Here is a 27,253-nt window from a genome sequence, read left to right as displayed (position 1 = left end):
GTAAGAATACGTGCACAAACACCCACGCACATTTAAATGTAAAGCTGAAAGACTGCTCGGGAAAATCCCCACTTTGGGTGGTAATATTTCATCTGTTTTACTCTGCCTTCGATTCCAGTCAGGATGGCGTCATTACGATGGAAGTGCAATGCTAGAGACCCGCATACGCTTACTAGATGTGCGCTTTAAAAAGCGCCAGGTGGTCGAAATTTTTGGAGCTCTCTACTGCGTTGCGCTTCATTAGCATATCCTAGCTTTGGCCCGTGACGATTCACAAATCATTTTAAGAGCAGGACTGTTAAAGCTTTTCGTTGCGCCGGGTAGTGCGAGCACACGGTGTCGTCATCAAGAATGGACAGGCGCTTTTCTCGTTCTTTTCTTCCCCTCAGTCTTCTTTGTGTTCGCTCGCAAAAAGTATGCGCCGGTTTCTCTGGCGTGGCCTGTGATAACTCTCATGGGTGAGAGGAGAGAACAAGTACAGGGAGAGAGCGAAAAACAAACAAGCAGACAGACGAAAAGAAAGAGATAAAGAATTAAAAAAAATCGGCAAATCTCTCGTACCTCGAAAATCGATGTTATGCGAAGCATGCACTTGGAATGCGGCTGCGTTGTAGTTTTTTCTACTCATCGAAACGTCACGAATTGGGGCTGAAAATACAAATCCATGCACATACATACGCTGAGCAGCCCTCATATGTTTTGTAAAACGAGTTCTTTACAGTTGCGTAACGATGCCAACAGCAACATAGCAACACCAGAAGCGGTAAGCTGATATCAAGCACTGGTGCTCGCGAGGATGGCTGTCCTGGACACTGAAGTTCAGCGGATGGCATGCACCTAGCTACAATTGACGTTAACCCGACGGGACGTCTGTATCAAAGGAGTACATATGTAATGTCTATAAAATTTGATAACCAGCACTCCAACCAGAAAAGACGTTACAACATTAGTGTTTATGTGAAAGGTAGTTGCGAGACCTGGCGTGGCTTTGTGGCAGAATGTTTCATTGCCACACATAATAGTGCAGTTTGATTCCTGCGGGCACCTTGACATTTGTTCTTAGCATTCGTCGAATCGACACTGGTGATGTGAGCTTTTTCTTAACGTTCACACATTAAAATTACTGATGTGTGTTCTCGCCGTTCCTGGGTAGATATGGCACATACCCGCATACCACAGGATGATACAGGACCTCGGGCATGTACCACTTTTTGGTTGAAATCGTTCGAAAACGTACGTGACGGTATTGTGATATTATTCATATCATCACTAGTGAGTCGTATTCCTCGAACCATCGTACACTCTCATAGTAATTCGTACACTCTCATAGATAGATAGATAGATAGATAGACTGATAGATAGATGGATAGATAGATAGATAGATACGCTCAATGTTGCCGAAGTTCGCTAAAAATGCTTCGCATTTGATATTTTATTCTCCATTGTAAGGTATAAGGATGGCGGCAGATAGCTTCAATCGTTTGAAGCAAAGCACAACCTGAAATAAGTGTGGTGCAATGATGACTGGAATCTTCGGCCTTTCAGTTTCCACAAAACGTGAACAATAACAAAACACAGAAATTCTCAGATTTATCCCTATTGCCATTAAACAATTTTCATCCCTTGGTGATCACTTGCTCTGTAGAGGAAATGAGCGCGCAAGCTATTCTACACTGAGGACAATAACAACAATAGAGAAGGCCGGGAGGTTAACCAGGCACATGCCCGGTTTGCTACCCTACGCTGGGGGAATGGGAAAGGGGAGTATGAAGATGATGGAGAAAGAGAATAGAAATAGAAAGAAAAAGGATTGTTAGTCAATGTGCTAACGCTTATGCAGCGGTGACATTACACAAAAGGTAAATAGTGTTCACATAGGCCTGTAGTCCTCAAAAAACACAAGACGGCTTTGACTGCCTTTTGAGCAGACGAAAGACGAGGACGGTGCCGCAGTAGCATCTGCATAGAGAGTGGCTGATCGTCCAATTGTTGCAACGCGTCAGAAAGCGTCCGTTTTTCAGAGGCAAATCGAGGGCAATGGCATAGCAGATGCTCCATGTCTTCTTCGGTGCCGCAGACGTCGCATTCCGCATTGTCGGTCAATCCAATGAGGGTTGTATATGCTTTTGTGAAGGCAACCCCCAACCAAAGGCGACAAAAAAGCGAAGCTTCACGTCGAAAAAGTATGAATGGAGGTCGACGTTCCAGTCGAGGGTTTATTTGGTGGAGTCTTGTATGCCTTATGCTTGGGGTATTCCACTCAAGCAGACACAAACTACGTGCCAGGTGACAAAGTTGCTTTGCAGCGTCTGTCCTTAACAAATGAATCAGAAGGGTTTGCTTTTCTTGTTGGGATGTGCGAGCCGCGTTGCTTGCGGAATCATTGCCACTGATCCCACAATGACCAGGTAGCCACTGAAAATGGACCTCGTGGCCTGTTTCAATGACCAGGTGAAGAAGCTTGACAACCTCGTATGTTAACTGTTCGTGGCAACCTCGTCGAAGGACTGTTTGCATGCTCTGTAAGGCCGGTTTCGAGTAAAAAACACAGCCCATTTTCTCGGTCTCTGGGATTTGGTGTACTCTAGAGCGCTACGCAAAGCCGCAAGTGCTGCCGCCGTAGACGTAGTGGCGTGTGACAGCTTGATTCGCACAGTGATTCCTCTAGCTGGAATCACCCCCGAACCGCCAGAACCAGACGTTGTGGTTGAATCAATGGTGTAAATGTGCACGTGGTTATTGTACATTTCGTGCAAGAGGTACAAGCTCAATTATTTTAGGGCTGATGGAGGCAAATTTGATTTTTTTCAGTATTCAAAGAATTGAAAGACGTACTTGCGGAAGTGTCAGGCACCGCGGAGAATACACCAATTTCTCCGCAGGCGTTAAACCGGACGGAAACGCTGTACTATGTGCACAGAAAATTGCACTAAATTTTGTGCAGGGCCCCTCAATAGCAAGGGTTGCCAAGTGGTGGGAAGGATTCGTAGCATGTTGCCTGAGGCACTTACGCATCGTTTCAATGGATATGCGCGTCATGATCGAGTAGTCTCGTGCAATGGCAATGATTTCAGCCGTTGATGCACAGCGGGGTAAACTAAGGCATGTTCTAAGAGCCTGGACTTGAATGTTTTGGAGTGTGCGCAGTTTAGTTTTGCGTGTGTTAGATATAACAGGTAGTCTGTACCGCAGGAATCTAATAATTAATACCTTGTACAGCTCTAACAAGGACTCGACGGATACTCTCCAACTTTTTCGGGCAAAGAACCCGAACAAGTGCCAAATAGCGGTCAGCCGCATTTTCACGTAGTTTACGTGTGGTGTCCAAGACAGGTTTTGGTCGAATATGACTCCCAAGAACCTGTGATACCGGCTGCATAACACCTATTGCCCGTTAATTAATTTGCGGTAAGCGGATGTTGGCTTTCTGGGGAAAGCCACTACTACACATTTTCCACTTGCAATTTCGAGTCCTTGTTTACGGCGGGGGTGCGATGTCACTGAAATCGAGCGCGAAGTTGAAGTCGAGTCACGCCTGATGTCCACACACAGATGTCATTAGCATAAGTGGAAAGTCGTACTCTGCTTGTTTGCTTGCCACTTAGTCCAATGAGTGTTAGGTTGAACAACACCAAGCTTAGCACTCCGCCTTGCGGGACTCTTCGGCTACAGTATTGCTCGGGTGTTGGGCCATTCTCTGTCGGCACGTGAAATGGCCTATTTTGTAAGTAACAATGAACCCAAATATATATCTTGGCACCGAGTCCTACTCCTTTTAATGCGTTGAGAATGGCTTCGTGGGTGACATTGTCGTAAGCCCCTTTAACGTCAAGAAACAGAGCAGCAGATAACCGTTTGCAGGCCTTCTGGTGCTCTACATATGTGATCAAGTCAACTACATTGTCAATTGATGAGCGGCCTTGTCTGAACACGGACATCGCATCTGGATATACTTCGTGGAATTCTAAATACCAATCTAGACGCCTTAAAATCATTCTTTCCATAACTTTTCCCACAAAGCTCTCGAGGGCGATCGGGCGGTAAAAGGAAATGTCCAAAGATAACTTGGCGGCTTTGAGAAGTGGAACCAGGCGACTTGACTTCTATTCCTGTGGAACCATGCCAGTTTGCCAGGAGTCGTTTTATAGCAGCAAGAGTGCCTTCCAAGCTTGATCTTTTAGGTGACACAGAGCGTGGTAGGTGATGCCATCAGGTCCTGGCGCTGAAGAACGTCTACACAAAGCAAGCGCAGCATTTAGTTCTTCCATTTAAAAACGAACACTTCATTCAGGGATCACGTGAGGATACAGAACAGTCGGGCGTCTTCGTCCCAGCTGAATTTGCTCCGCAGGCAAGCGTTCGACAGAAAAATTCTGTGACGTCAATCTCTTCGCAACGTAAAGTGCCAGAGACTTAAATGAGTAGTGCTGAGTGATAGTTGTACGAAGGCCCCGGACAGTTCTCCAGATTAGTGACAGAGGCTTTCTGGGATCCAAAGATTCGCAAAAAGGTACCCATTGTCGCTTATTCAACTTGTTCATGTGACGCTGCATTTTCTTTTTTTGTGCGTCTGGCCACGCTCAGCTCATCAACTGACTTCGTGCGCCTATAACGTGACCTAAGTGTGATATGCGGTAGAAAACATGGCCGGGAAAAAGACAAGAACAAGCGCAGACTATTAACTGAAGGTTTATTCATCCCGCCTTGCATATATATGACAACCAGGAAAGAAAAAGAGAAAAATAAAGGAAGGAAATCGTCCACTTTGATTATCTATAACGCCGCTCTGTACGACGATGAATCGCTCGTAGTTTCTCGAGTTTAATGTCCATATCACTGCGAGATGAGCTCACCGAAAGCGAACGCGTGGTAGACTGTAGGCCACTATTCATTGCGTCCTCTAGGTTAAAGTATGAGCCACCAACATAGTCTTCCATGATTAACTTGTATTTTCGCCAATCGGTGCACTGGATGGCTCTAGAGGACTTGAGACTTGGAAAGCCGTCAATCTTCAGGTATGTTCGGATGTGGTCACTACCCTTTGTTTCTAAATCCGGAAACCAGTGCACTCTTTTGGCTAACGAGCGTGAGGTGAAAGTGAGGTCCAGACGGCTACTATAGGCCGATCCATGCAGATAAGTAGGGCTGCCGTCATTCACGAGGATAAGTTCACATTCAGAAGCGAAGTACACCAACTCTCTACCTCTAGTGTTGACTCTGGAGCTTCCCCATAAGTAGTCGTGGGCATTGATGTCGTCAGTTATCACCCATGGCTAGAGAGTTGAATTCAAAATTCCGCGCAAACGCTCGTGGTCTAGACAACTTGATGGAGGTAAGTAGGCTGCAGTGATTGTCAATGTGGTCTGCTTGTTTTTTCTTGTTAGGCAAATGTACTGGCTTTCTTCGTCAGGGGGTACAGGGTGATGAACATAAGTTAAGTCGCGCCGTATGAACACAACAACCCTCTGCGCTCTCCGTGGGTAGAAGACATAAAGCACTCATATCCAGACAGTCTGATGTGAGCTGACAGGTTCGGTTCACAAATCACAATTATGGAGAACTGGCTCGTGAATATATATTGCCGGAAGTCGGCCATACGCGCCCTAAGCCATCTGGTATTCCGCTGAAGGACAGATGTGTTTTTGACCTCCTCTCGAAAGGATAACATGTCGTGGACCTTAGAGTTGCAAGCACCGGACTCAAAGTTTCCAGCACCTGCAGTGCGCTCTGCGCTGACGGGTTGTTAATATTGCTTAGGAGCATGCGCATTGCGCCCATAAAGGTCTGGAACATGTTAATGACCTGGCGATTCTCAGTTGCCTTTGCATCAGTTCTTCGTGAGGGCATCGAGGTTGGCGGGGATCGATGCACCTCTGAATCAGGCTGTGTTCGTGGAAGGGAAGGCCACTCTTCACGAGGTGGGAGTGTTGACCCTGCTGTTGTTTTCGGTGCATCCGTCTTCGCAGAGCTTGATGATCGGTGCCAGTTGTTTTTGCGGGAGATGGAATGTCTCTATCGTCATATGTCACGTTTCGTGATGATCTTTTGTGGTGATGCGTACGTCGCCTGACAGCAGCAGCAGCTTCTCTGTGTGTTCAATTGTCGCGCACCATGCGTTTCAGCACCGCGCACTCATTTCGCACTCGTGGGCAATCTTTAGACAGCGCTTTATTAGCGCCGTGGCAGTTGGAGCATTTGAACGCAGTTGCGTGGCAGGTGTCTTCTGAATGAGGTTCGGCACACCGCAGACACACAGCATTGCGGTGACATACTCTTTTTACATGTCCCATCTGGAAACATCCGTAGCGTTGTAGGAGCTTCGGTATGCATGGACGGACCTGGTGGCGAACTTGGCCAACTTTGACGTGTGGTGGAAGACTGTCTCCTTCAAGAACAATTTTCAGGCAACGTGATTGACCAAGCCTTGCGGTGTGCTTGATGAGGATGTCGTCTGTAGTTGGCTTTATCAAGATAGAAAAACGTCAGCGGGAATGGAAATGTCAACGTCATAAATGACACCAACACTGCCCTTGCAGTCAGTGGGGATCACTGATTTAATTGTGACTGTGTCGATTTCCGTGATGTTCCGTAGGATTTGCAGCGCACTACAGTGTAGATCATCAACTGCCAGAACATTCTTTTGTGAGTTGATCCTCACGTCTTAATCTCATTTAGAGCGAGTCCTTCAAGATATGCAGAAAGGACTTCCCTGTTGAGCCGCTGTAGGTTGGCAGAAAGGTCCACAGCCATGAGGAGTATAGTGTGCGGCCAACGCTGCCGGGTAGCCTGCACGGTGGATAAACTCGACGTCGACGATGTTCGTAGCAGTCTCCTTTTTGCATTGCGGTTCTTGACGACTGTGTAGTCGTCATCCGATGACTCGAAGCCGTCCGAGTAGAACTCCGTTGCCTCGATATCTGTGCCGGTTGAGGTGGTCCCACGTTTTCTCACCGCTGCCGGACTTAGCGGTTGTCCACCTCGAAGATCCTGAGAAGCTTCTTCATCCATTCTCGCAAAGAGGGAGTGGTAGCTCCCAGAATTTGCGGAAAAACAAATAGAAAATTTGCGACACGGTTACAAGCGTTAAGCAGCTAGTTAAGACTAAATGAACTTAACGAGAGACATCCTGCGTCAGATACTTAGCACATTCTTTGTCTTTGTATGTAAAGCTCTAATGAAATGCACGGGCCGTGTATATATAAAAAAATAGGGTGAGGAATCAAAAAGTGGTTTATCGTTGGTTAGGTAAACTCATTCTGTATTGTGTTTTCCAGTTAAGATATTTTTCATTTGTTTATTACGCTTCGCTTCAACAGAAGCGTAACTGTGCTTTCCTCGCGCGCCATTCATAAATTAGTCTTAATATTCGTTCTTCATGAGTTCGTAAGCAAGGACTTTGTGATACTGGTGCTGATGCCAGCGCGAACGCAGCGCTGTACGTGGCCGCTATCCATTAATATCACTTCACCACGGCCGCGAGCGTAATTACTGCTTACGTATGCAGGAGTCGGCAACGCAATGCTGGAATTCAAGCTTTTTTGCAACGCCGTATGAGGGCAGCCAAATTATACTTGACGTTATTTGTACTGCAAACTCTTAGCGCACTTATATTCATGACTTCTACACTAACGCACATCCGAAACTAGCTGGAAAAAGACGTTGTTAAACTTTGTGCGGCTATGCCAATTCTATATATACTTAAAATTTTTTTTGCCCAACGTGCACCATCTAAATACGTTACACGCAGTGCGCTAGGGTCAGCAAGTTGAGCTATAAGAGGTTTTTGTCAACGTCACAATATGCAGAATATGCGGAACATCTTATTTGCAAGAACATTATGCCATGACGAGGTGCGTGTGCGAATATTTAGTGTAATACGCGGCAGGATACATGTTCGTTGCCAGCGTATTTGCATTCAGCGCTGAGAACGTTGTAACTTTGTTTACGTAAATATCTATCTATCTATCTATCTATCTATCTATCTATCTATCTATCTATCTATCTATCTATCTATCTATCTATCTATCTATCTATCTATCTATCTATCTATCTATCTATCTATCTATCTATCTATCTATCTATCTATCTATCTATCTATCTATCTATCTATCTATCTATCTATCTATCTATCTATCTATCTATCTATCTATCTATCTATCTATCTATCTATCTATCTATCTATCTATCTATCTATCTATCTATCTATCTATCTATCTATCTATCTATCTATCTATCTATCTATCTATCTATCTATCTATCTATCTATCTATCTATCTATCTATCTATCTATCTATCTATCTATCTATCTATCTATCTATCTATCTATCTATCTATCTATCTATCTATCTATCTATCTATCTATCTATCTATCTATCTATCTATCTATCTATGGTATGGTATGGTATGGTATGGTATGGTATGGTATGGTATGGTATGGTATGATCCCAGAAGGAATCGAACTGAAGCATTCAGCGTGGAGATCAAGTGTTCTGCCTATCGCCACGCTAGGTCTCGTAAGTGCTCTTCAAGTGGACCATAATGTTCGTGAAACGTCAATTGTGATTACAGTGGTGGCTACCAATTTTTATAAACATTACATATGCACACTTTCGATACAGCCGTCACATCTAGCTAACGTCAGTTGCAGTTAGGTGCTATCCGCTGAAGTCGATTTATGTAGCAGTGTTTAGGGCTACCATTCTGACAAGCAACAGTGCTTCATATTAGCCTACCGCTTCTGGGTTGCTAATATTCATCATTAGTCAAACAATGGTACTTCAGAACCTGTTTTAAACACTCTCGGGACAATATTTGGTTTTATGTTCTGGCGCTGCTTTGAGCACAGTGACGCAAACTGCGCATGCCATTCCGGTTTTCATGGTGAATATTGGCGGCCCTAGTAGCGAGTGACATTCTTGTTTTCTCGTCAAAAGACTCCAAGTTGTGCACTGACGGCTGGTGTACCAAATATTCAGAAAATGCTTTTAAAAATCCAACTGGTACAAATACAACGGTTATGGTTCAGGTTATCAGTTATAATAAATACATATGATTTTGGAACACAAGTACGCGTAAATTAAGGGCCAAATTGGCGTCAAAATTATAACTGAAGGTAAACAAATGAAGCGTTTGCGTCTGCGCGTCAATGTGTCTTTATCCAGTTATATGTAGTGTTCACAAGCGCTGCCATTTTCAGAGTGCATTTCCAGTTCACTAAGAAACAGCACTCTTGATTGAATAATGATTCATTGGTTCACTTAAAAAGCAGGCAATTTTCTTCTGAGCAGGTGGGATTGTAATGGCACCTGATGTAGCAGAGATAAGCTATACGCTTCTTTTTACGTGACCTCAAAGATCAGCTTCGGCAGTGTGACAAAACACAAACCTAGGAATATATGAGGACAGTGGCCTAGCTAGATAGTAACACATCAGACCCATGCCCTGCTTGCTGCCCATCTTGCCGAAATGGCCTTTTCAAAAAGGTGCCTCCCCCCCCCCCCTCGATAAAAAAAACAACAAGGAAGTGCCTCTCCGCAATCCCAAAAAAGTCGCGGCGTATCCACGGAGTGAATGATGATGAGTTGGGCGAAGCGTCTGTCCGTCCGTCTGTCCGGACGCGCGGACGGACGGAAGCCCGGGGGGGTGGACGGACAGACGGATGAATGGAATCATGGGTGGACAGAGAGACGGATGGACGAACAGACGCAGAGACGCATGTAGGAACGGATGGAAACACGGATGGATGGAAGCGCGGGTGAACGGATGGATAGACGGACGGACGAAAACATGAACGGACAGACAGATGGACAGGAGCACGGACGCTAGGACGGACGGATGGACGCGCGGGCAGACGGACGGACAGATGGATGGACAGACGGACGGACGGAAGCACGGATGTGCAGACAGACGAATGGACGCATGGATGGATTCACGGACAGACGAATGGACGGACAGACAGAATCACGGACGCACGGACAAACGGACACACGGACGGACGGATGGATGCTTCGCCGCACTTTATTCACTCCGTGGATACGCTGTGAAACGCCATCTAGTTATATCATTCCCAAGGACATCTACACACAATGCCATCTATTGAGCAACTCATACACTAGAGGTAGATACGTACTACTACTACGACTACAGAGGAAGGAACGACCCACGGTCTAAGGAGCTTCGCCCCTATTAAATTTCCGCCTATGCCTTTGTATCAGGGCAACGAATGCAAGGAGCGAGTACCACTACAAGACACCAAAGTGAAGGTAAATCTGGATGGCTTCAAATTATTTTTGGACTTGTATTCCAAGCATGCTGCGAAAAAACTCTCAATATCAATTACTAAAACATAGAAAAAAGCCTGACTCTTTTTCTCTACATCTTGCTCTCTCTCTCTCTTGTACTATTTTTGACATAATATTTGTTTAGCTTCTGTACTTCAAAACAGCTTCGGCGTATTACGTTTCTTGTACATATGAGTCTTGATTAAGGAAAGAAAAAAAAAAAACAGTGCATAAACGGAATAGAGTGAAAGAAGCACACACTGACGGGCGTTATCCTTGTGTTCCTCTTTCGCTCCGTCTCATTTATACGCTGTTCTCTTCCTTCGTTAATTAAACATGTCCAACTTTCACGGCTTGTTCAGTACGAGTATCGTTACCAGCTTAAAAAAAGGAAGTCGCTGTGTTTCCTGTTTCTACATTCTCTTTTTTCACACTACGACGCACTGCGTCCTCTATTCACTGAACGCTGCTTACGGTACGTGATATGCCCGTGCTCGATGCTCCGTTTACAGCAACTGAGTGCTCGCTATTTCTTGAATCTAGCTCGCACACGTGCCGTGCTAGCTTCACTCTTCGTGGGTTTCGAAACATCGAGGTCTGATGTAGCTGGAGGAAACTCAATTTCATTCCTGACGTATACCTTCTTGTTTTACTTTACGGCTATGCTTCATTGTAACCCATTTTTTGTTTTGTTAAGTATACTCTTAGGATGCTACGAGTACTCAGGATACGCCAGAATCAACCGTAACGGGAACCGGAGCTTAGGTTGCGAAACTGGCGCTTCATATGACATTTCTAATAGAATGCTTGCGCTGACTAACGTTGGAAGATGTGTCGAACGCAGTTCCTGTTCGTGAGTGGAGTGATGAAGAGAAAAAAAAAACAAGAGCAAAGTTTTGTTTTTCTTGCCCTTCAAGTTTTTTTTTCTGTAACTTAAAAGAGTATGAAGTAAAATGGCGTGCAAAATGATCTTGGAATGAGGAGTTTTGGGATATGTATTTGCGTATTTCGAATAAATATACTTATTAAGGGATTCTGCTTGTTATGTGCTACTTTTCAAGATTATATATTTAAAAAAAATTGGCTGCATAACAAAATGAGCCTGTTGTGGTAAGAGAAAGTGTAGCGGCTAGATCTACAGGCTTCTCCAAAATGTCAGTTCTACACACACGCAATGGCATCGTACAGTACACAATCTCTTATCAGATTATCAGAGGGTGCCGGCGCACTTACTGCGCGGTTGTCCTAGAAAAAGCTCTCATTCACACAGCTGTCGAGATTGTGATCCAGTGATTGCGACAGCGGTGTTCATCAACCTAGAATACTTTTATGTATGTCTGGTTTCTTTTTAAAAATATAAAAAAATATATAAAAACGAACTTTGGTGACGTTGACGAAATTTCTGATGCTTCACTCTACAATAGCAGTAGCAAATCGAAGCTGATTGAATGCTCCGGAGTTTACATTTGGCATTTGGGCCCACAATCACAAAAACGTTTTGTTTCAGTCAATAATAATAATAATAATAATAATAATAATAATAATAATAATAATAATAATAATAATAATAATAATAATAATAATAATAATAATAATAATAATAATAATAATAATAATAATAATAATAATAATAATAATAATAATAATAATAATAATAATAATAAATTAAGTAATAATGATTGCGGGAGTGTTACGTGTCTCGACCGTGGTTTGACTGTGAAGTGTACTGTAGTAATAGGCTCCAGATTATAACTTTGACTACCCAAGCTATGTTAACGTGGAGCTAAATATAGGCACACGAGTGTCCTTTCAATTGCGCCCACATCGAAATGCGGCCACCGTGACGTCGAATCGCGTGCGTGCTCTCACGCTTAGAAGACCGATCAGAAATTTTCATGCAATCCTGATGCTGTATACATGTCGTTCGTGAATTCATATGGCTAATAAAAAATATCACTCACCCACTTACAAAAAGAAGAAAAACATTGCATATAATTATTGGCTTTTAAGATCCCAGAACCACCATATGGTTATGAGAGGCACCGCAGTGGAATGCTCCTGAAATTTCGACCACCTGGAGTTCTTTAACGTGCACCTAAATCTAAACACGTGGCCCTCAATCATTTTCGCTTCCATCAAAAAATGCAGCCGCTGCGGCTGAGATCACTTTCATTGTTTGAAAAATGCTCAGAGTAGTTCTTTAGTACCATTGATTATATCTTTTGTTGTATTTGTTTCTTTTTGTGTGTCACTTGTAAAATTTGATTATCAGTTAAACGGAATCTCTTTTCCAACGATGTATCCTCTGTATATTCTATATACCCTACTTGGCATTTCACTAATTACTTCGAATTTTGTTTCGCATCCCTATTTGTGTTGCTTTAACTGTATGCATTATATTGTCCGCGTTATGCATTTTCTGCGTGTATATTATTTCGCCCTTTCAGAATACTCTGTACCTATGTCTCACACCTGCTATAGTCTCTGTTCGAGACTGCAGTATCAATAAATAAATAAAATAAAATAAATAAATAAATTCGATCCCGCGACCTCCGGGTCAGAAGCCGAGTGCCCTAGCCATTGGACCACCGTGGCGGGTGAAAAAAAAAAGTAGCGTTGGCTCTTGAATTTTCGCTACAAGGCAGGCCCCGAGAAGTTCGGGCGCATCGGCAACAAAATTAGCTTGTGAATCGCGCAAGCAGCCGCGTTCGCGCGTGTCAAATGTGCGCCGTTAACAGCGCCCGCTATACGATACGCGGTGTTTCCGGTATTACGCTTTTGCAACGAGAGGACCGCGTTGGCGCAGCGCTGGGCCTTGCTCGCCTTTCATGTTATCCTTACACGTTGCACGCGTTCGGGCTATTACGAAACTCATTCGTTGCAGGACGCTGCGGGCACCAGCAGCTACGAGCAGTGGATCTATTGCGGCGGGCTCTTATTATGCGCCAGCCTCTCGGCTCCGCTGCGGATTCATCACGAAAAGGCAAAGCGGCTGGCCTTTTCTGCGCATCGTCGAGAAAGTTGGCCTTTACAAAAGTTTCGGCGCAATTCGCTGCAACTAAAGTGCTCTCGCGTTGCTGCCGTTGGAACCCCTATATACTTGGGCAAGTTGTTCCAGGTGTTGGCTTTTTTCTCGCGCTTTCCCTCTCTCTACAGACGCGTTGATTGCCATTCAACGTCTCTCCCTTTTTGTTTGCTTGTTTTTTGCTTTTTGTGCATTCGCTCGTTTTGGTTCAGTGGTGCTTTTTTTTTGACACTCTCAAATTCCTCCATTGGTCAATTATGACTTGCCCAGAAAGCTACTGCGTCCGCTCAGATTGGCTTAATATTCCACCATTACAGAGTTTACGATAAGCCGTAATTCGGTGGCGTACGGAGCACCTCTCTAGGATTGGTCGGCTGTCAGTCGGGAAGCTTTCGTGTGCGTGTGACAGGAAGAAGCGTCTCCGAGCGAGCCATGACCGATGGAGCGACACGCTGGAAAAAGGGTGGCGGGGATGAGGTATGGAGTTATTAGGCTCAGCGTGGAAAATGGAATAGCGGTATGCAACGAACAGGCCAACGGTGCAGGGGTGCTGGAAGCGCTTCGGGTCTGAGCCCGGTCTCGCCTAATCTAGGCCGGATTAAAACCCCGAGCTAGTCGCGCCGGGCGTAATGGGCGACGGGAGATAATTTCTCGCGCTCCCATTAACGTATGCGCCTGACAAAACTGGGCGCTGCCTGCGAGGCACCTAGTTTTGCGACGCAGCGGGAGCCTCCGGATGGTGCTCGTCTGGGGCACAACAAAAGAGCGTTGTCCCCCCCCCCCCCCTTATCAACCATACAGCTGCGCCACGCGTGAAAATGAAGTGAGTGTGAATTCTTTCTTTCCTTTTTTTTATTTGCTGCTAGAAATTCCTGAGCTCATATGAAGTTCTTCGCGAGAGGTCTAAGCTTCGTTATTAGTTTCTGGAGCTTCTGCGTGCTTTATGTGTGGGAGAGTTATAGAAAGAGTAAAAGCCTGCAGCCGTGCTCTCATAGTCGGAAGTGGGATGCTCATATGAATACAGGTGTCGGTGACATTAATTTAGATGCTCTGTATATACATGTTATGGATGGTTGCGTGTCAGGAACGCTATAAACACGGAAGCGCGAAAACCCCTGCAGCGCGCAAAAGAGGAATTATTCTTTCTGGAACTATTGTAGCACCGTTTAATGAAAGTGTAGCGGACATTTAGCTATTAGTGCTTAAAACAGTATCATCATATCTTTCACAATTATAAGTGTTGACTCTAATGATAAGGTGGTAGTCCAGGGACAAGGAGTTAACTATCATCAGCACAGCTACTCCCCAATGTCCGCTGGTGCAGTGTTGTACAACGTTGACGAATCATTTTTAACATGCGTGTCGTAGTTCAAATAATAATCATGAGTACAAGGCATACTTCAATTATTAAACAAAGTTAACTGCGTGTAGAAAATGAAATTTTGTTTATACGAAAACCCGAAGAAAAAAGAACACTTTAAAATTAATATATGCTTTCCCGTTATTCAAGCTGAATACGCAACTTTATTTCACTTTATCTTCACTGAATATTACATTCTAGGATATAGTTATCTAAATTGTCCCCGCAATATGGTATGGTTTGAGGTTATTTGCATGTCAAAATTTTAATTAATCTACCTTTTCAAAAATGTAAGTTCAGATTTCCCGCAGTGCAGTTTTCCCAACAAACACAGGCTATACTCGGCGACAGCCTTTCTTGACAGCACTGTGTAAGCCATAGAGTTTCCTAAAAAACTAGAGGGGACTGTGTCGCTGCGATCGTTCATTGACCATGGAATTGATGGGTAGTACACACATTTACCTAGTCTTCGTACTTGCGAGCGGCGAATCGTACTTGCGGCTTCATTTATTGCTGTGTTTCAGTTTTGTTTTGAAAGAAAGATCCAACTCTTTTTGAACTTCGTGACCCGATTTGAAAAGGTAAGTCTAAAAGAATAAGGAGGTGACGCGCAACCGCTGAACATTCGCAGATTTTTGTTTCGTGAGAAAACAGTTCCAAGCCACACGAACACACACGAAGCCAAAAGCAGGCCAGAAGTACGCATGTTAAACAAATGCGTGTACTACCATTCATTTTCATGCTCGCTGAAGCGCTGTGCGTTGCAGCTCCCATAGACACTAGCACCAGAGTTCCCTCTAGTGTATATGAGGAAACTCGGCTACAGAACCGAAGCGCTTGTCTGCTGCCGTGCCAGAAAAGAGTAATTAAGCTCACTGATCATTTTCTTATTTGTCTTGCTGAAATAAATGCTGCTTCATTTATTATGAGACTCAGATTGTGGGAAATCGTAAATCAGATACAGTTATTGTTCACTTTGAGGAATACCCTCCTTGCTTTTAGATATCTTAGACAGCACCACATATTCAGCACGCCCATTTTCGAAAGCAAATGTGGTGTCGACGATGCAGTGGGTCGGTGTGCGGCTGCAAACGCCCCATTATGTTCTCCAAGAACAATATACACGCAACAAAACACAGAAGGTACGCTGAACTGCCGAAATATTTCCCCCATTAACATTTCTCGTGTATATAATTTTCTGAATGCGTTCACGACGCAAGCGATCAAAAAACCACCGCCTACAGTCGTGTTGCTTCCATAGCCTTCGCTCTGCTCTCAAGATAAGCTGTGGCTGAGTGTAGCCACTTAATACAAACTGCGTACTCGAGTGCAGTTTGCTTGTGTTACGACGTGGAGGAGGAGGAGGAAGAAGAAGAGGAGAAACACTTTATTTATCCCAAGAGGGAAAGGTGCGGTGGAGGAGTGTCAGAGGAGCCTACGCAGCGTAAGTCTCCGCTACCCTCTTGGCCCAATCCAAGATCTGGTCCTGGACCTCGGGCGCCGAGCTGCACATAGCAGCCTCCCACTGCTTCTTACTATTAATGTGTAGAGAATTGGGTGGTGGGTTTCGAGTACACCCCCACATGATATGGTCTAGGTTAGCTCTTTGTTGGCAGAAAATGCACAAAGGGGAGGGGTATGTCGCAGGGTGTATAAGATGGCGAAAAGATGGGGTAGGCAACGTACGCGTCTGTAACTGGTGGCATAGTATTTCATGGTAGCGCGAAGCTCCATGATGTAAGGGGGGGTATATAGTGCGCTGTAGACGGTAGTGATTTGTTATATCGTGGAAGGTCAAAAGACGATCTCTCGCGCTGAAAAAGGCCGCGTGGTCTAAGGCGCCATCAGAGGCCTGCGCTCGGCCGGTCATTCTTCGAGCACAGGTATGAGCCGCCTCATTGCCACTCAACCCCGCATGAGCGGGCGTCCATATGAGAGCAACGTCTTGCGTGGGAGGATGTTTCTTAAGAATTGAAAGGGCAGTTGATAAGATGCGACCTGCACTGAAGTTACGTATGGCAGTTTTGGAGTCACTTACAATCATAGTGATATTGGGGATGGATAGACCTAAAGCGATGGCAGCCCCCTCTGCCTCCTCCGAAGAGTTGACAGTGATGGATGCCGTTATGAGCACCTTGCCGTTATAATCGACAGCAGAGAGGACATAGGATGAGGAAGATGGGTATTCTGCCGCATCGACATAGAGCACGTCATTGGCTCCATGCAATTTTTTCTCAAGAGCTTTTGCTCTTAGAATTCGATGCTTAGTATGATATGTTGGATGCATGATTTTAGGAAGGGGCGGTATGAGTTATTGTTTGTGTATGTGACGGTGAATGTTGTATTTAGCATTGGTGAGCGAGGTGAAGTTAATTCGGGTTGACGATAAAATGTGGTGACCTGCGCTAGTGGTCGCGAGCCTTGCGTATTGAGCTGTTAAATGGGCTTCACGGATTTTGCATAGGGTATTTATGACTTCTGTCTGGGCGAGCCGTGCGTTAGATGTATTGATTGCAATGTCTAGCGCGTATTTGTAAACTCTGTGGAGGAGGGTGTTGACCGATTCCTCCTCTGCTGATTTAAGGTGAAGGTAAGGGAGAGTATATGTGATTTTACTAATCACAAAAGCTTGTAGTACACGAAGTAGTTCTGACTCTCGGAGCCCACCGTTTTCCCTGAGATTCTTCGTGGAAATGTAGACTTGTTTCTGTTTGCATAACAATGCATAATAGACAGCCTGCACGTGCAACTAAGACATCGTCTCGACTTTTAGCACGACAAGTGCCGTTATTATTTGGATACATATGAAGTGCATGCCGTGGAAGCGCACATACGCATTACAAAAAGAATCTACTGATTGATATGTGCAATTGAATGTCCCGAAACCACGTCATGATTATGAGAGACGTCATAGTCGGGGGGGGGGGGGGGGGCTCCGGAAATTTTTACCACCTGGGGTTCTTTAACGTGCAAAAAGGGTCTATTGAGCACTTGTTACATCAGCTCAAAATTCTAGGAAGTGACAGAGAGAGCAAACTCAAATATAGAAGACGAGGTTGACGTATGCTAGAAAAAAGCACTGAGGAAGGGAGAGACAACAGCAGCACCACGCAAGCAAATGCACTCTTACAATTTTTTTTTCGAAAAGTGACACTGCTAGTATCGCTGTTCTGTGAGTTACATTTGGGCTGGTGCATTCTGGTGGTGTAGGTGTATCGGATAGTGCACAGAGTCCGAGTGATTCACTGCAGTGCATTAGATAGAACAAAGTTATATTCCAAGTTACGTAACTTAAAACCTGGAATGGGGAGCTTACTAAGCAGCAGGCTTATATTTGGCGTTGGCTTGTCCAGTTAAAAAGGATTAAGATTAAATTCCCACTAATTAAGCGAAAACTCTGGCTCAAGGGAAATTCAGGTTTTATTTGCGAGTCTGATATTTCAAGTAGCGCTGGAAGCGCTTTGTGCATCGGAGTGATCCTTCCTGCACAGAACGTCCAGGGCAAACAGTTCGGACCATGTTTTGTTTTTTGACTTCATTATTGTTCGAAATCCGGTGTAATTAGCGAGTTGCTGCTTATTGCTTCTACAAGACTGCAGCGAGCTGGGGATGTCGCGACCGTCATGGTGTATCATAAAAAAACATCCTACCTTTTCTTCTTTCATGTTTTTTTTCAAATATCTCGTTTGAGCGCAGAGTAATTATTTATAAAGGATCGAGAAACGGTCATGGATGCATTTAGCGTGCTATTTAAGCTTAATCAAGCGCGAAATGAAAGCGGACCACGGTCCCCTTACAACGGCAAATGCCCCCTAGTAACAATGGGTTATTATCCCAGACTGAGCTGAGTATATTACCAGAGAAAGTTCAAGAATATGACCATCGCTTCCAGATTTCTTTCTTATTGGCACAAAAGTCTTAGATGTCTCGTTCAGCGGCCCCTTGAGGAAGCGCGAATGAAGTGGGGCAAAAAGCAGCGTGACGTACATCACTGAGGATGGCACGTTGCGGCGTGACCACGTGACAACGCAATGGCATCATAGATGGCGCAAACTTATATCGTAATCATGAAGTCATGCAACGACTGCGTCGTGGGACGTGTTTGTGAGACACGATAGCGTCATCAGATCACGTTAGATGATGATGTCATTATGTGGAGTCTTTTCTATTGGTTGAAAGGAGGCCAATCCAGGAGGCAGTGTGATAGCGCGTGAAATAAAGAGTACCTGGATTGTCAGCGCTTTGTGTAGACTAGTTTCTGTCTAAGTTAGGCGCTCGCATTTAAAGTTATGATGAATGACCAACTAGTCCAATAAGTTTTCGGCTTCCGAATCGGCATGGAAGACAGTGCTGCTTGCGGTCACTGCGGCAGTGATGAAACAATAGAGCACGTTCTCTGTCACTGCCCTCGTTACTGCGTGCAAAGATGGCAGCTAGCTGCTGCGTTAGCTCGCCTTGACGAAAGACCTTTATCAGAACAACCAGTGCTTGAAAGGCGACAGGATCTGTCTTCACACAGAATGGTCTTAGTGAACTTTTTGCGTGGTAGTGGCCTATTGTATAGGCTATAGCACGCCAGCTCAATTTTCTTTTTAATTTTTGCGCCTCTATTTTGTTCTTCGCTTTCATTCCCATCTTTCTTCCGCATTCTCCCTTAGTGCAGGTTAGCGAACCGGATGCTCCATTTCTGGTTAACCTCCCTGCCTTTCCCTCATTTTATTCCCTCTCTCTCTTGACGAGAAAAGGAGCCCACATTACTGGCCGTTTGGTCACCTAGGCTCCTTAACGTGAGATGCAGAAAGCTCCAGGGAAAGGGCAGAAATCATGCAATCGACTGGGAACCCCAAGGTAATATAATGCGAGTCTCATGCTACAGCTCACACACTACAGGTGAGTGTCGCAGGCAAGCGTTGTCACGCATTAACTGTAGCAATCTACAGTTATATTGGTGATCAAATAACTCTAGGTCTGTGTCGCTTATTTCGAGAGATATTCAGCTGAGGACGCTTAGTGATGGTGAATCAGCCTCTGTAAAAGGATAGTTGGAAAAGCGAGGACAACTGTGCAGGCATTTTACAGCCCTTCCCCAGCAAATGCGCTTCCATACAACAGCTTAGTCATCTTCTGACCTTCCTTTTTGAATACCACGTCCACTCTGCGTGCGCAAACCATCGTCATTTATATTTTACATCTCACTTTTTTTCTGTAGTGGGAGTGAGAAATAGGCTTTACGTTTAGCGAAAAAAACGCCTACAAATTCAGTGCTGTCGGTTTTGCCACGAAAGAGCCAGTTGTGGCCTAAATCTGGCAACTCACTCAAAATTGATGAAAATATGGTGGCTGCAATTTTTCTTACGAGCTGTGGAAGTTTCGCGGACATGCTCTAAACCGTGGTGTGATTCCTAAGTAAAGAAGTTTTCACAAAGGCTTGTGTACGACACTCGAGCGCGAAAGTTGAACGCAAAAAAAACAAAAAACAAAATTGAGAGAACTCGAAGCTTGCGATAGTGCTGATGCAGTTCGAGCAGCACTGACAGCGTCGTTACGTAATGAAATTTCCCTGCTTTAGCTCAATCTGGTGATCGGCACAAGATTGGCGTTCGAGCAAACTCGGTCATAAATAATAGATCATGTGCCCACGCTGCAGAGAGCGTGAGCTATGCAACGAGCCCTTAATGTCGTTGTACTGGGACGCTCTTATATAACGTTGTGAAGTATGGCGCAGCATACCACCAAATTTCTTCAGATACCCCCACTAAGATATTTATCCACCGTAGGAATGAAATAATAATTAAGGGTTCGTTGCTTTTTGTTACACCCAATAATAGTGAGGTATAACAGATAGGGACGTCGAGCAAATTCTAGAGGATGTTTATAGAAGTAATTCCAATATAAATGTGAAAAAAAAAGCGGACGAAAAGACAACTGGTTTCTAGAAGGTCTAAACTTGCTACCTTCGGATAACACGTCCGATTTTCTATGAACTGAGCCGCACGGGCGGTCATCCTTCTGCCCACTTCATGGACTATATATATGCATTTATACTTGAGGGGTGTCAATCAGCGCCGCCAGTAGCCATTACGTTCAGTGTAGAGCAATGTTTCTTTTTTCTTTTTCTCTTTTTACTGGTTGGCGTCGCGTACCCCGTCATCTTCTTACGTGCTGACAGCTGACCACCGCAGCAATTAGGCAGCTCATCCACCAAAACTGTTATATATATAGTGATCGCTTTGCCTGCTTCTGTGTGCTGACATTAAAATTCTTACGAAACTGCACAGGAACCGCGATGGATAGCATTGAACGTCTCTATCATACTGATCCATGCACACATTAGATTTCAGGAAGATATCAGTATGACCTATGTGAAAATAAGCGCTGCTTCCAGCATGTCATGTCATAGTACGCCTCCTCGAAATACTCTGTGCGTCATCCCCTCTTACGAGTGCATTCTTTTGTTGTCCAGCGCATTATCTATGGCATATATAACTGACCTACTAATGCTTTGCTATCGTTAGATAGTTTCCATTCATGCATGAGAACGCAATAACGCTTTATAACTTTATTCGCATTCCTAATGCCTTGGGGCCGACTGTTTCGCCCGTACAATTTAGTGCTTGAATGAACCACACTGTGCCTGTGCCTTTATTCAATAAGCTTTTTCCTCGTCGGAAGAGAAGGTGAATTGCGCTGATTAGAATACGTGCCCCAATTACGAGATAAACTTGGTTTGACAATGGGACTCAATGGTCAGTGTTACTCATGACAGATTCACTAATTAGGTTGTTCGCATTGATAAAAATGAACCCTGCTATAGAAAGTTTAATACAAAAGCTTGGAAGTACCTTCGCAAACTGCTTCTTCTGTTATATGCTTAGAAAAGAGCCCAATTTGTTTTTTATGCAAGATCGTATGAATATACTGTGAAGGCTTTCTTTTGCCCTTAAAACACTCAGCCTGCCGTCAATAGTTTAGAAAAGTGCACAATAGACAATACCGAGAATTCGCTTGTCGTTGTATTGTTTAGGTAAGTATTGCTGCGTGGAAACGAGTTGGTCGATTCACCGTGGCTTCAGTCAAAAATTTCAATTCAAAGCCAGCACTTTGTCGTGTGTTTTCTTTTCCTCGTCCGCGTTGGTCACGCTGTTAGCCACGACGAAGACCCTGTGTTGTCGGGCTCTAACATTACAGCCAGACACCTGGCCAACGGTATACAGCGCAGCAAAATCAACTACGCATCACGAACTGTAGCCTCCTCCGGAGCCTTGTTGAGGTATACAGTTACCTGAAATATTTCTCAAGGACAAAAACGTCTCAAAATAAGGTAGGCAGGCAAAGTATGCACTTTTCAAGCTCCTTGTTTGAGTTTTAGCTGGTGCTTCATCGAACTGTCATGTAGCGCAAAATTCAGGTACGAGAGACAATGAAGGCGACACACAAGGACTGACTTTTAAGCTAAAACTAAAACTGATTGAAGAAATAAATGATAAATATATAGGTCACTGCGCGCCTGTGCAGGTTCACAACCACAAAACCACGACATCACTAAAGTGATAAGATTCAGCTCAAATGCAATAAAAATTTTTTTTCTAGGTGTACCGTTTCATAGTGCCTCGTGATTTGACAACCTTCATTATTATTTTTTATGTAACTGCTGTTGAGCTGAAGCTTACCACTTTGGGGTGTTGTGGCTTTGTGGCTGTGAGGTTGCGCAGGCGCCCGGTTACCCGTATATTTTTTATGTGTTTATTCAACAAATTTTAGTCGGAGGTTTGGCACTTTTGTGTCGCCTTCTTTGTGTCTCGTCCCTGAAGTCCACGCTATTTTACAGTTCAAAGTAAGGAGGACACAGTAATGGTCACGAGAACACAAACGCTGATGGTGAACTGAAAAGGGCGTGCAGTAGCAGAAAAGAAAACAAAATATGCACAAACACTTGACCTATGGTGTTTTACCTGTTACGTGTGAAGACTGATATAATTACGAGGTGCGCTGTAGTAAAGAACTTCGAAAATTTTGGCCGCCGGGTGTTCTTTAAACTTGCGCTGACACCACACAGTACTCGGGCCTCGGGAATTTTTTCACACTTGAAAAACTTATCTGCGCATGCGCTGGTACAGGGCCCCACCAATCGACGCGGCATGCAGGAGATCAGCGTGAGGGATTATTGTTAAGATATATTTTTGTCTCAGCATATGAGTAATAGACGGCTGGCTCACGAACGAGGTTCCACTACTTTCTCTATTCCAGGGCTCAGCCAATAAACGCGCTCATTAATTTCAGCACCTGTACAAGGCTGCGCATTCTTTGAATTTGGGCGTGCACATGCGCTCTCAGCAAAGTGAAATTGATTAGGCGGTGAGCCTCCAAATAATGACTTCTTATGCTCCAATACGCTCCGATGAACAAAGCCCTCAGCTCCCCGTCAGATCTACGTAGAAGTGGCCACATGCATCTAAAACGAACCAGATATACCACACCTATACAGGTATTAGAAACTTTGTTGGTGTGTTTTACGAGAAAAATGACGGTTTACCTTTTGTCTATTACCTACTCATTCTACCTCCATCCTACTCATCTCACTAGCAAAAAATATGCAAGGCGGCTTTCCTGAAAGGTTGTTTTCCAACCAAAAAAGCTCTCGCGCACAGGCTGCTTTCCTCGCTCACTGTGCTTTTGCTGCTGCTAATTTCAGTGAAGGCAGGCGTGTACAAGACGATCTATTTCCGCAACAATGACAATGGGGTTGTAGACGTCGCCTCGTGTGCGAAACCTCAGGCTCGCATTCACAAACCAACCTCATCCTTTCCTCGAATTTTCCTTATCGCTTTTAAACCTTCATTGGGCATTGGGAATGAATCGGAACAGTATTTATGAACCAGTCTGGTCCTTATTTTTTGCCCTGTTATTATTTTTGGGTCTTTATAACGCATGTGGAGAGTACAGAGAGTTGAGAAAAACGTGAGGTAAGGCCGTGGATTCTTTTTGAATACGGGCCTTAGCCTATAGGTTCACAGGCACCTGTCGTTCATAAAGATGGGGGTGGGAAGTGGGTGGAAGGCGAAAACACAATGAGTGAGAAAATCAGTCTGTGAACGAGAGGGTTTGGCTGGAAAACCAGAATACAGGAAAGCCGCCTTGCAGATTTATTGCAAATGATCCATTGCGCGCTAATTTGTCTTATATTGAGAGGTTGTTTAGGGGTCCTTTAAAGCATCGGGACGATGCCTTTTTAGACTTGGCCAATGTCACGCGTGCTCCTTTTTTTTCTGTATTCTATGTTACCACTTTGATGCACACGTGAAGCTGCTGCCTTGCGCGAACCGTGCCAGAATGTCTCGGAACATTCCAGATTATTTTACCATGATCGGTAAGGCTTGAGCATGAAGAGCTGAATTTATCCTTGGAAATAATGATTTGAGCCGCATGTATAAATGCCGACTTGCCTTGCCGCGGGTCAGAGTATTCGAACGCCGACGACTGCATGCTCTCACCGCTATCACTCGACAGCGTGAATAGCTTCCTCATTGTCCTTTCATTTACAATTAACAAATCTTGAAATTAACAAGTCTGTCTGTGTCTGTCTGTCTGTCTGGCTCGAACTTTTTTCCTTATTGCTGTCACTCGCCCTGAATGTAAAACCTTTGTCAATGTGACCGAATGACCCAGTTGCTCTTGCAAAAAAGAAACAACTTTATTGAGGCACATAAAACCAGAATTGTGTCACAGATGTCGGATATGCAGTGATATATTTTACAACTTGAATAAAACTTCATTTTGGCTTAGCTGGTGCATATTTCTGAACTAAAATTAACAGTGTGAACAGAAAACACGCCCCACGGGGAAAAAGAAATGACACACACGAGCGCTTTCTACAACGCCCGTAAGCGTTTTCGATTAAAACATTAACTACTATTTGCAACCAGACTCCTGTAAGCTATGAAAGGCTGGAAACACCGAATGGTGTCCTACTAAATAAACAGCGCAGTTTTTCGCGAAAGTATAATTTTGAAGTAATAGAAAGCAGCCTCATGTGACACACGCTGAGAAAGTGCATTGTGAGGAGACCCCAAGCAACGGATGCTCGTTAATGTAGATGCAACCTAAAATATCAGTCTTTCCTACAGAACCAGATGTATGAAGAAGGAAAAGAAGATAAACAAACGCTGCGTTTTTCTTCAAAACCCCATCGGGTTGTTTGGGTCCCATGCGATAATGCATTTACATATCGTGCATGTCGCAGTATACCTTCGAGCACGCACAATATATTTTCTTCCGTAATGATTCCCAAAACCTTGGACATCGCTTTAGCTGATGCGTTTGTAAGTTGAGTGGAGTAAGTTTGTTTTTGCTGCATTTGAGTTGCGAGCACGTTGCTAAGGCATATCAGAACTGCCAACCATGACCACCTTTCACACAGAGTTTATTTTAGCGTAAAAATCCCACAGAAAAACTTTGTCCTGTTCGTTTCATCAAGAAGCGTATCATTCAAAAGCGATTTGCCCTAAACGTTGTATACAGGTATAAATGTTTGGGCACTTCAGCATGATGCCATTGGTATACAAACTAAACAAAAACCAAGAATGTTCTTTCAGGTTGCTAGAAACTTATCGAAATACCACCTATGTGAATCTACATTACAATCCAGACAAGCGGAACTCTTTAATAACGACCTAGAAGCAAAATAGGATGGCGTATTTCTCGTGATTCAACAGGTGGCATCAGTCAGCTCTTTCCCATATTTTCTGCATTCACAGAAGAGATCAGAATAGGCAGTGTGAAATTAGGTTAGATTTATTTGTGTTAAGTATTTCTTCAAATTATCAGGCTTTTCATAACTATTGGACCCAAATAAATGTATTTACAGTAACTAATATGAGCATGCACTACAAAATCGGTAGCTTGACATTCACTGTAAGTACCTAGCATAATACATTTATTAACCCGTGCACAGCATAAGACTTTATTGATCATAATTGCCTTAAAGTGTATGTTAGTAGAGGTAATGCTTTCATATTAAGCTGTACTGGAATCATTTTATTGGTGCGATGCATTAATAGAAAATTGCTCTGAGCATTTATGTAAATGGTTACCATTTCCCTCACGAGGAGTACCTAACTTTAAGTAGGCTGTTATTTTGTGAGTGTCGCAGCAGAACAGAATTTTATTGACAGAATTTTCTTGCTCAACATGGTAGTTTATTTCCCAGGCTTGCACAGTTGAAATCTTCTATTGGAAGTGTATTCTTTCTTAGCTTCGAAAACTTGGTGCTTTGTAGCACTTGTTATACGGCACTTTTAGAACTAACAGTCCCTCTGCGTAATAAGGCACAATGCAATTGTGCAATGAGGCATAGCGACGCTAATCCGAATGGCACATGTGAGCAGCTAATCTTGATGAAGCAGAATATGAAGGCTCGTGGTTGTTCAGCACTTTGTTTCGTAACCATTTAAGCGAAACGACATTCCATCTAGCTCACCAGTGATTCAGGCTACAGCTTTTTTGGTTCCTGTCAGAAAATAAGGCAGGGAGGTGTATATGTGTTATGTAACACGTGGTGGGAATCAATACAGATGACACGGGTGACGAATCAGTGGTCGTGAACGCGTATAGCCTGATGGCTTAACACGGGAAGCGGGGAAAACAAAAAACTGAGTCGTGCTCAGCTTACCGATGGGTATCCTGTCCGGAAGTCCCTTGGCCGTTTCCGTTTCCTGTCCGCACAGCAGCAACGCCAGCGCGACGACCAAGAGTGCGTAGTGGAACCAGCCGCCGACGAGAATTCCGCTTCGCCTTAGGCACCACCACATCTCCGTGGGAGCGACGGCGCTATATCTATGGACCGCAGCAACAGTCGAGCGCCTGGCCGGTGTTCTTCTCGGCGCCTTTTTCTCTTCCTCAGGTGGAACGACAGTCCTCGTGTCGACAGCTGCACCGGAGAGTGTCGCACAGTTCCTTCGAACTTCCTCGGCGCCGTTCGGTGGCCCCTTTTGCGAGATTTTCCATCCTATCTTTCAGAAATGCAATGCCACGTGTCAAGAAGATGGGCTAGTGGCAGAATTGCCGCTGCGGACCCGTTCGGAGTCTGCGCTTTCTCTCGACAAGGGTGGCGGGAAACTTTCATAAGGACAATGAAACGCACAAGGCAGACGAAAAAAAAGGACTGGAGCCCCAGTACAATGTACAGAAGATAGCAAAAAAAAAAAGGAAAACGGGATATGTCTGCCTTATAGTTGTACTCGCAGGCTTCAGACACCTGTAGCGTTTTTGCCTCCCCTACAGACTGATTAAAAGAGCACCCGTATTCCTGCTACTCAAAAATACCAATGCCTAATTAATCTCTCACAGACAGCGAGAATTTGTAACAAATAGAAAGACTCCCTAATTAAAGAATAAAACTAAAGTAAGAGAAATGACGCGCCGGGTGCACGATGTATCGGAATCAACATCCGCCTAAGCTTACGATAAACGAAGGAGTGCTCGCTCCCGACCTTGCTGCCGGTGTTGTAAGCGCTGTGGGCACGTCGCAAGACCGCGAAGACGACAGAGACAGCGACGGCGTGCTGTTGCGCCGTCCGACGCGCCTGCGGG

The 27,253-nt window shown here is 44.4% G+C and overlaps 1 protein-coding gene across 2 annotated transcripts in view; it reads right to left on the bottom strand.

Annotated features, from left to right (window-relative positions):
* LOC119170189 (glutamate receptor 1) overlaps positions 1 to 26,811 on the bottom strand; it is a 200,912-nt gene extending 174,101 nt beyond the window's left edge. For both annotated transcript variants that reach the window (XM_037421271.2, XM_075878487.1), the window contains exon 1: positions 26,334 to 26,811. In XM_037421271.2, the coding sequence (XP_037277168.2) occupies positions 26,334 to 26,472 (139 nt within the window). In that variant the 5' untranslated portion in view covers positions 26,473 to 26,811. The remainder of the gene's footprint in view (positions 1 to 26,333) is intronic.
* Between the last annotated feature and the right edge of the window lie 442 nt (positions 26,812 to 27,253).

This window comes from Rhipicephalus microplus, chromosome 2 (assembly GCF_043290135.1).
Source record: "Rhipicephalus microplus isolate Deutch F79 chromosome 2, USDA_Rmic, whole genome shotgun sequence".
Classification (NCBI taxonomy): Eukaryota; Metazoa; Arthropoda; class Arachnida; order Ixodida; family Ixodidae; genus Rhipicephalus; species Rhipicephalus microplus.
Note: the sequence above shows the minus strand (reverse complement) of the source record. Positions and strands in the feature narration are given on the sequence as shown.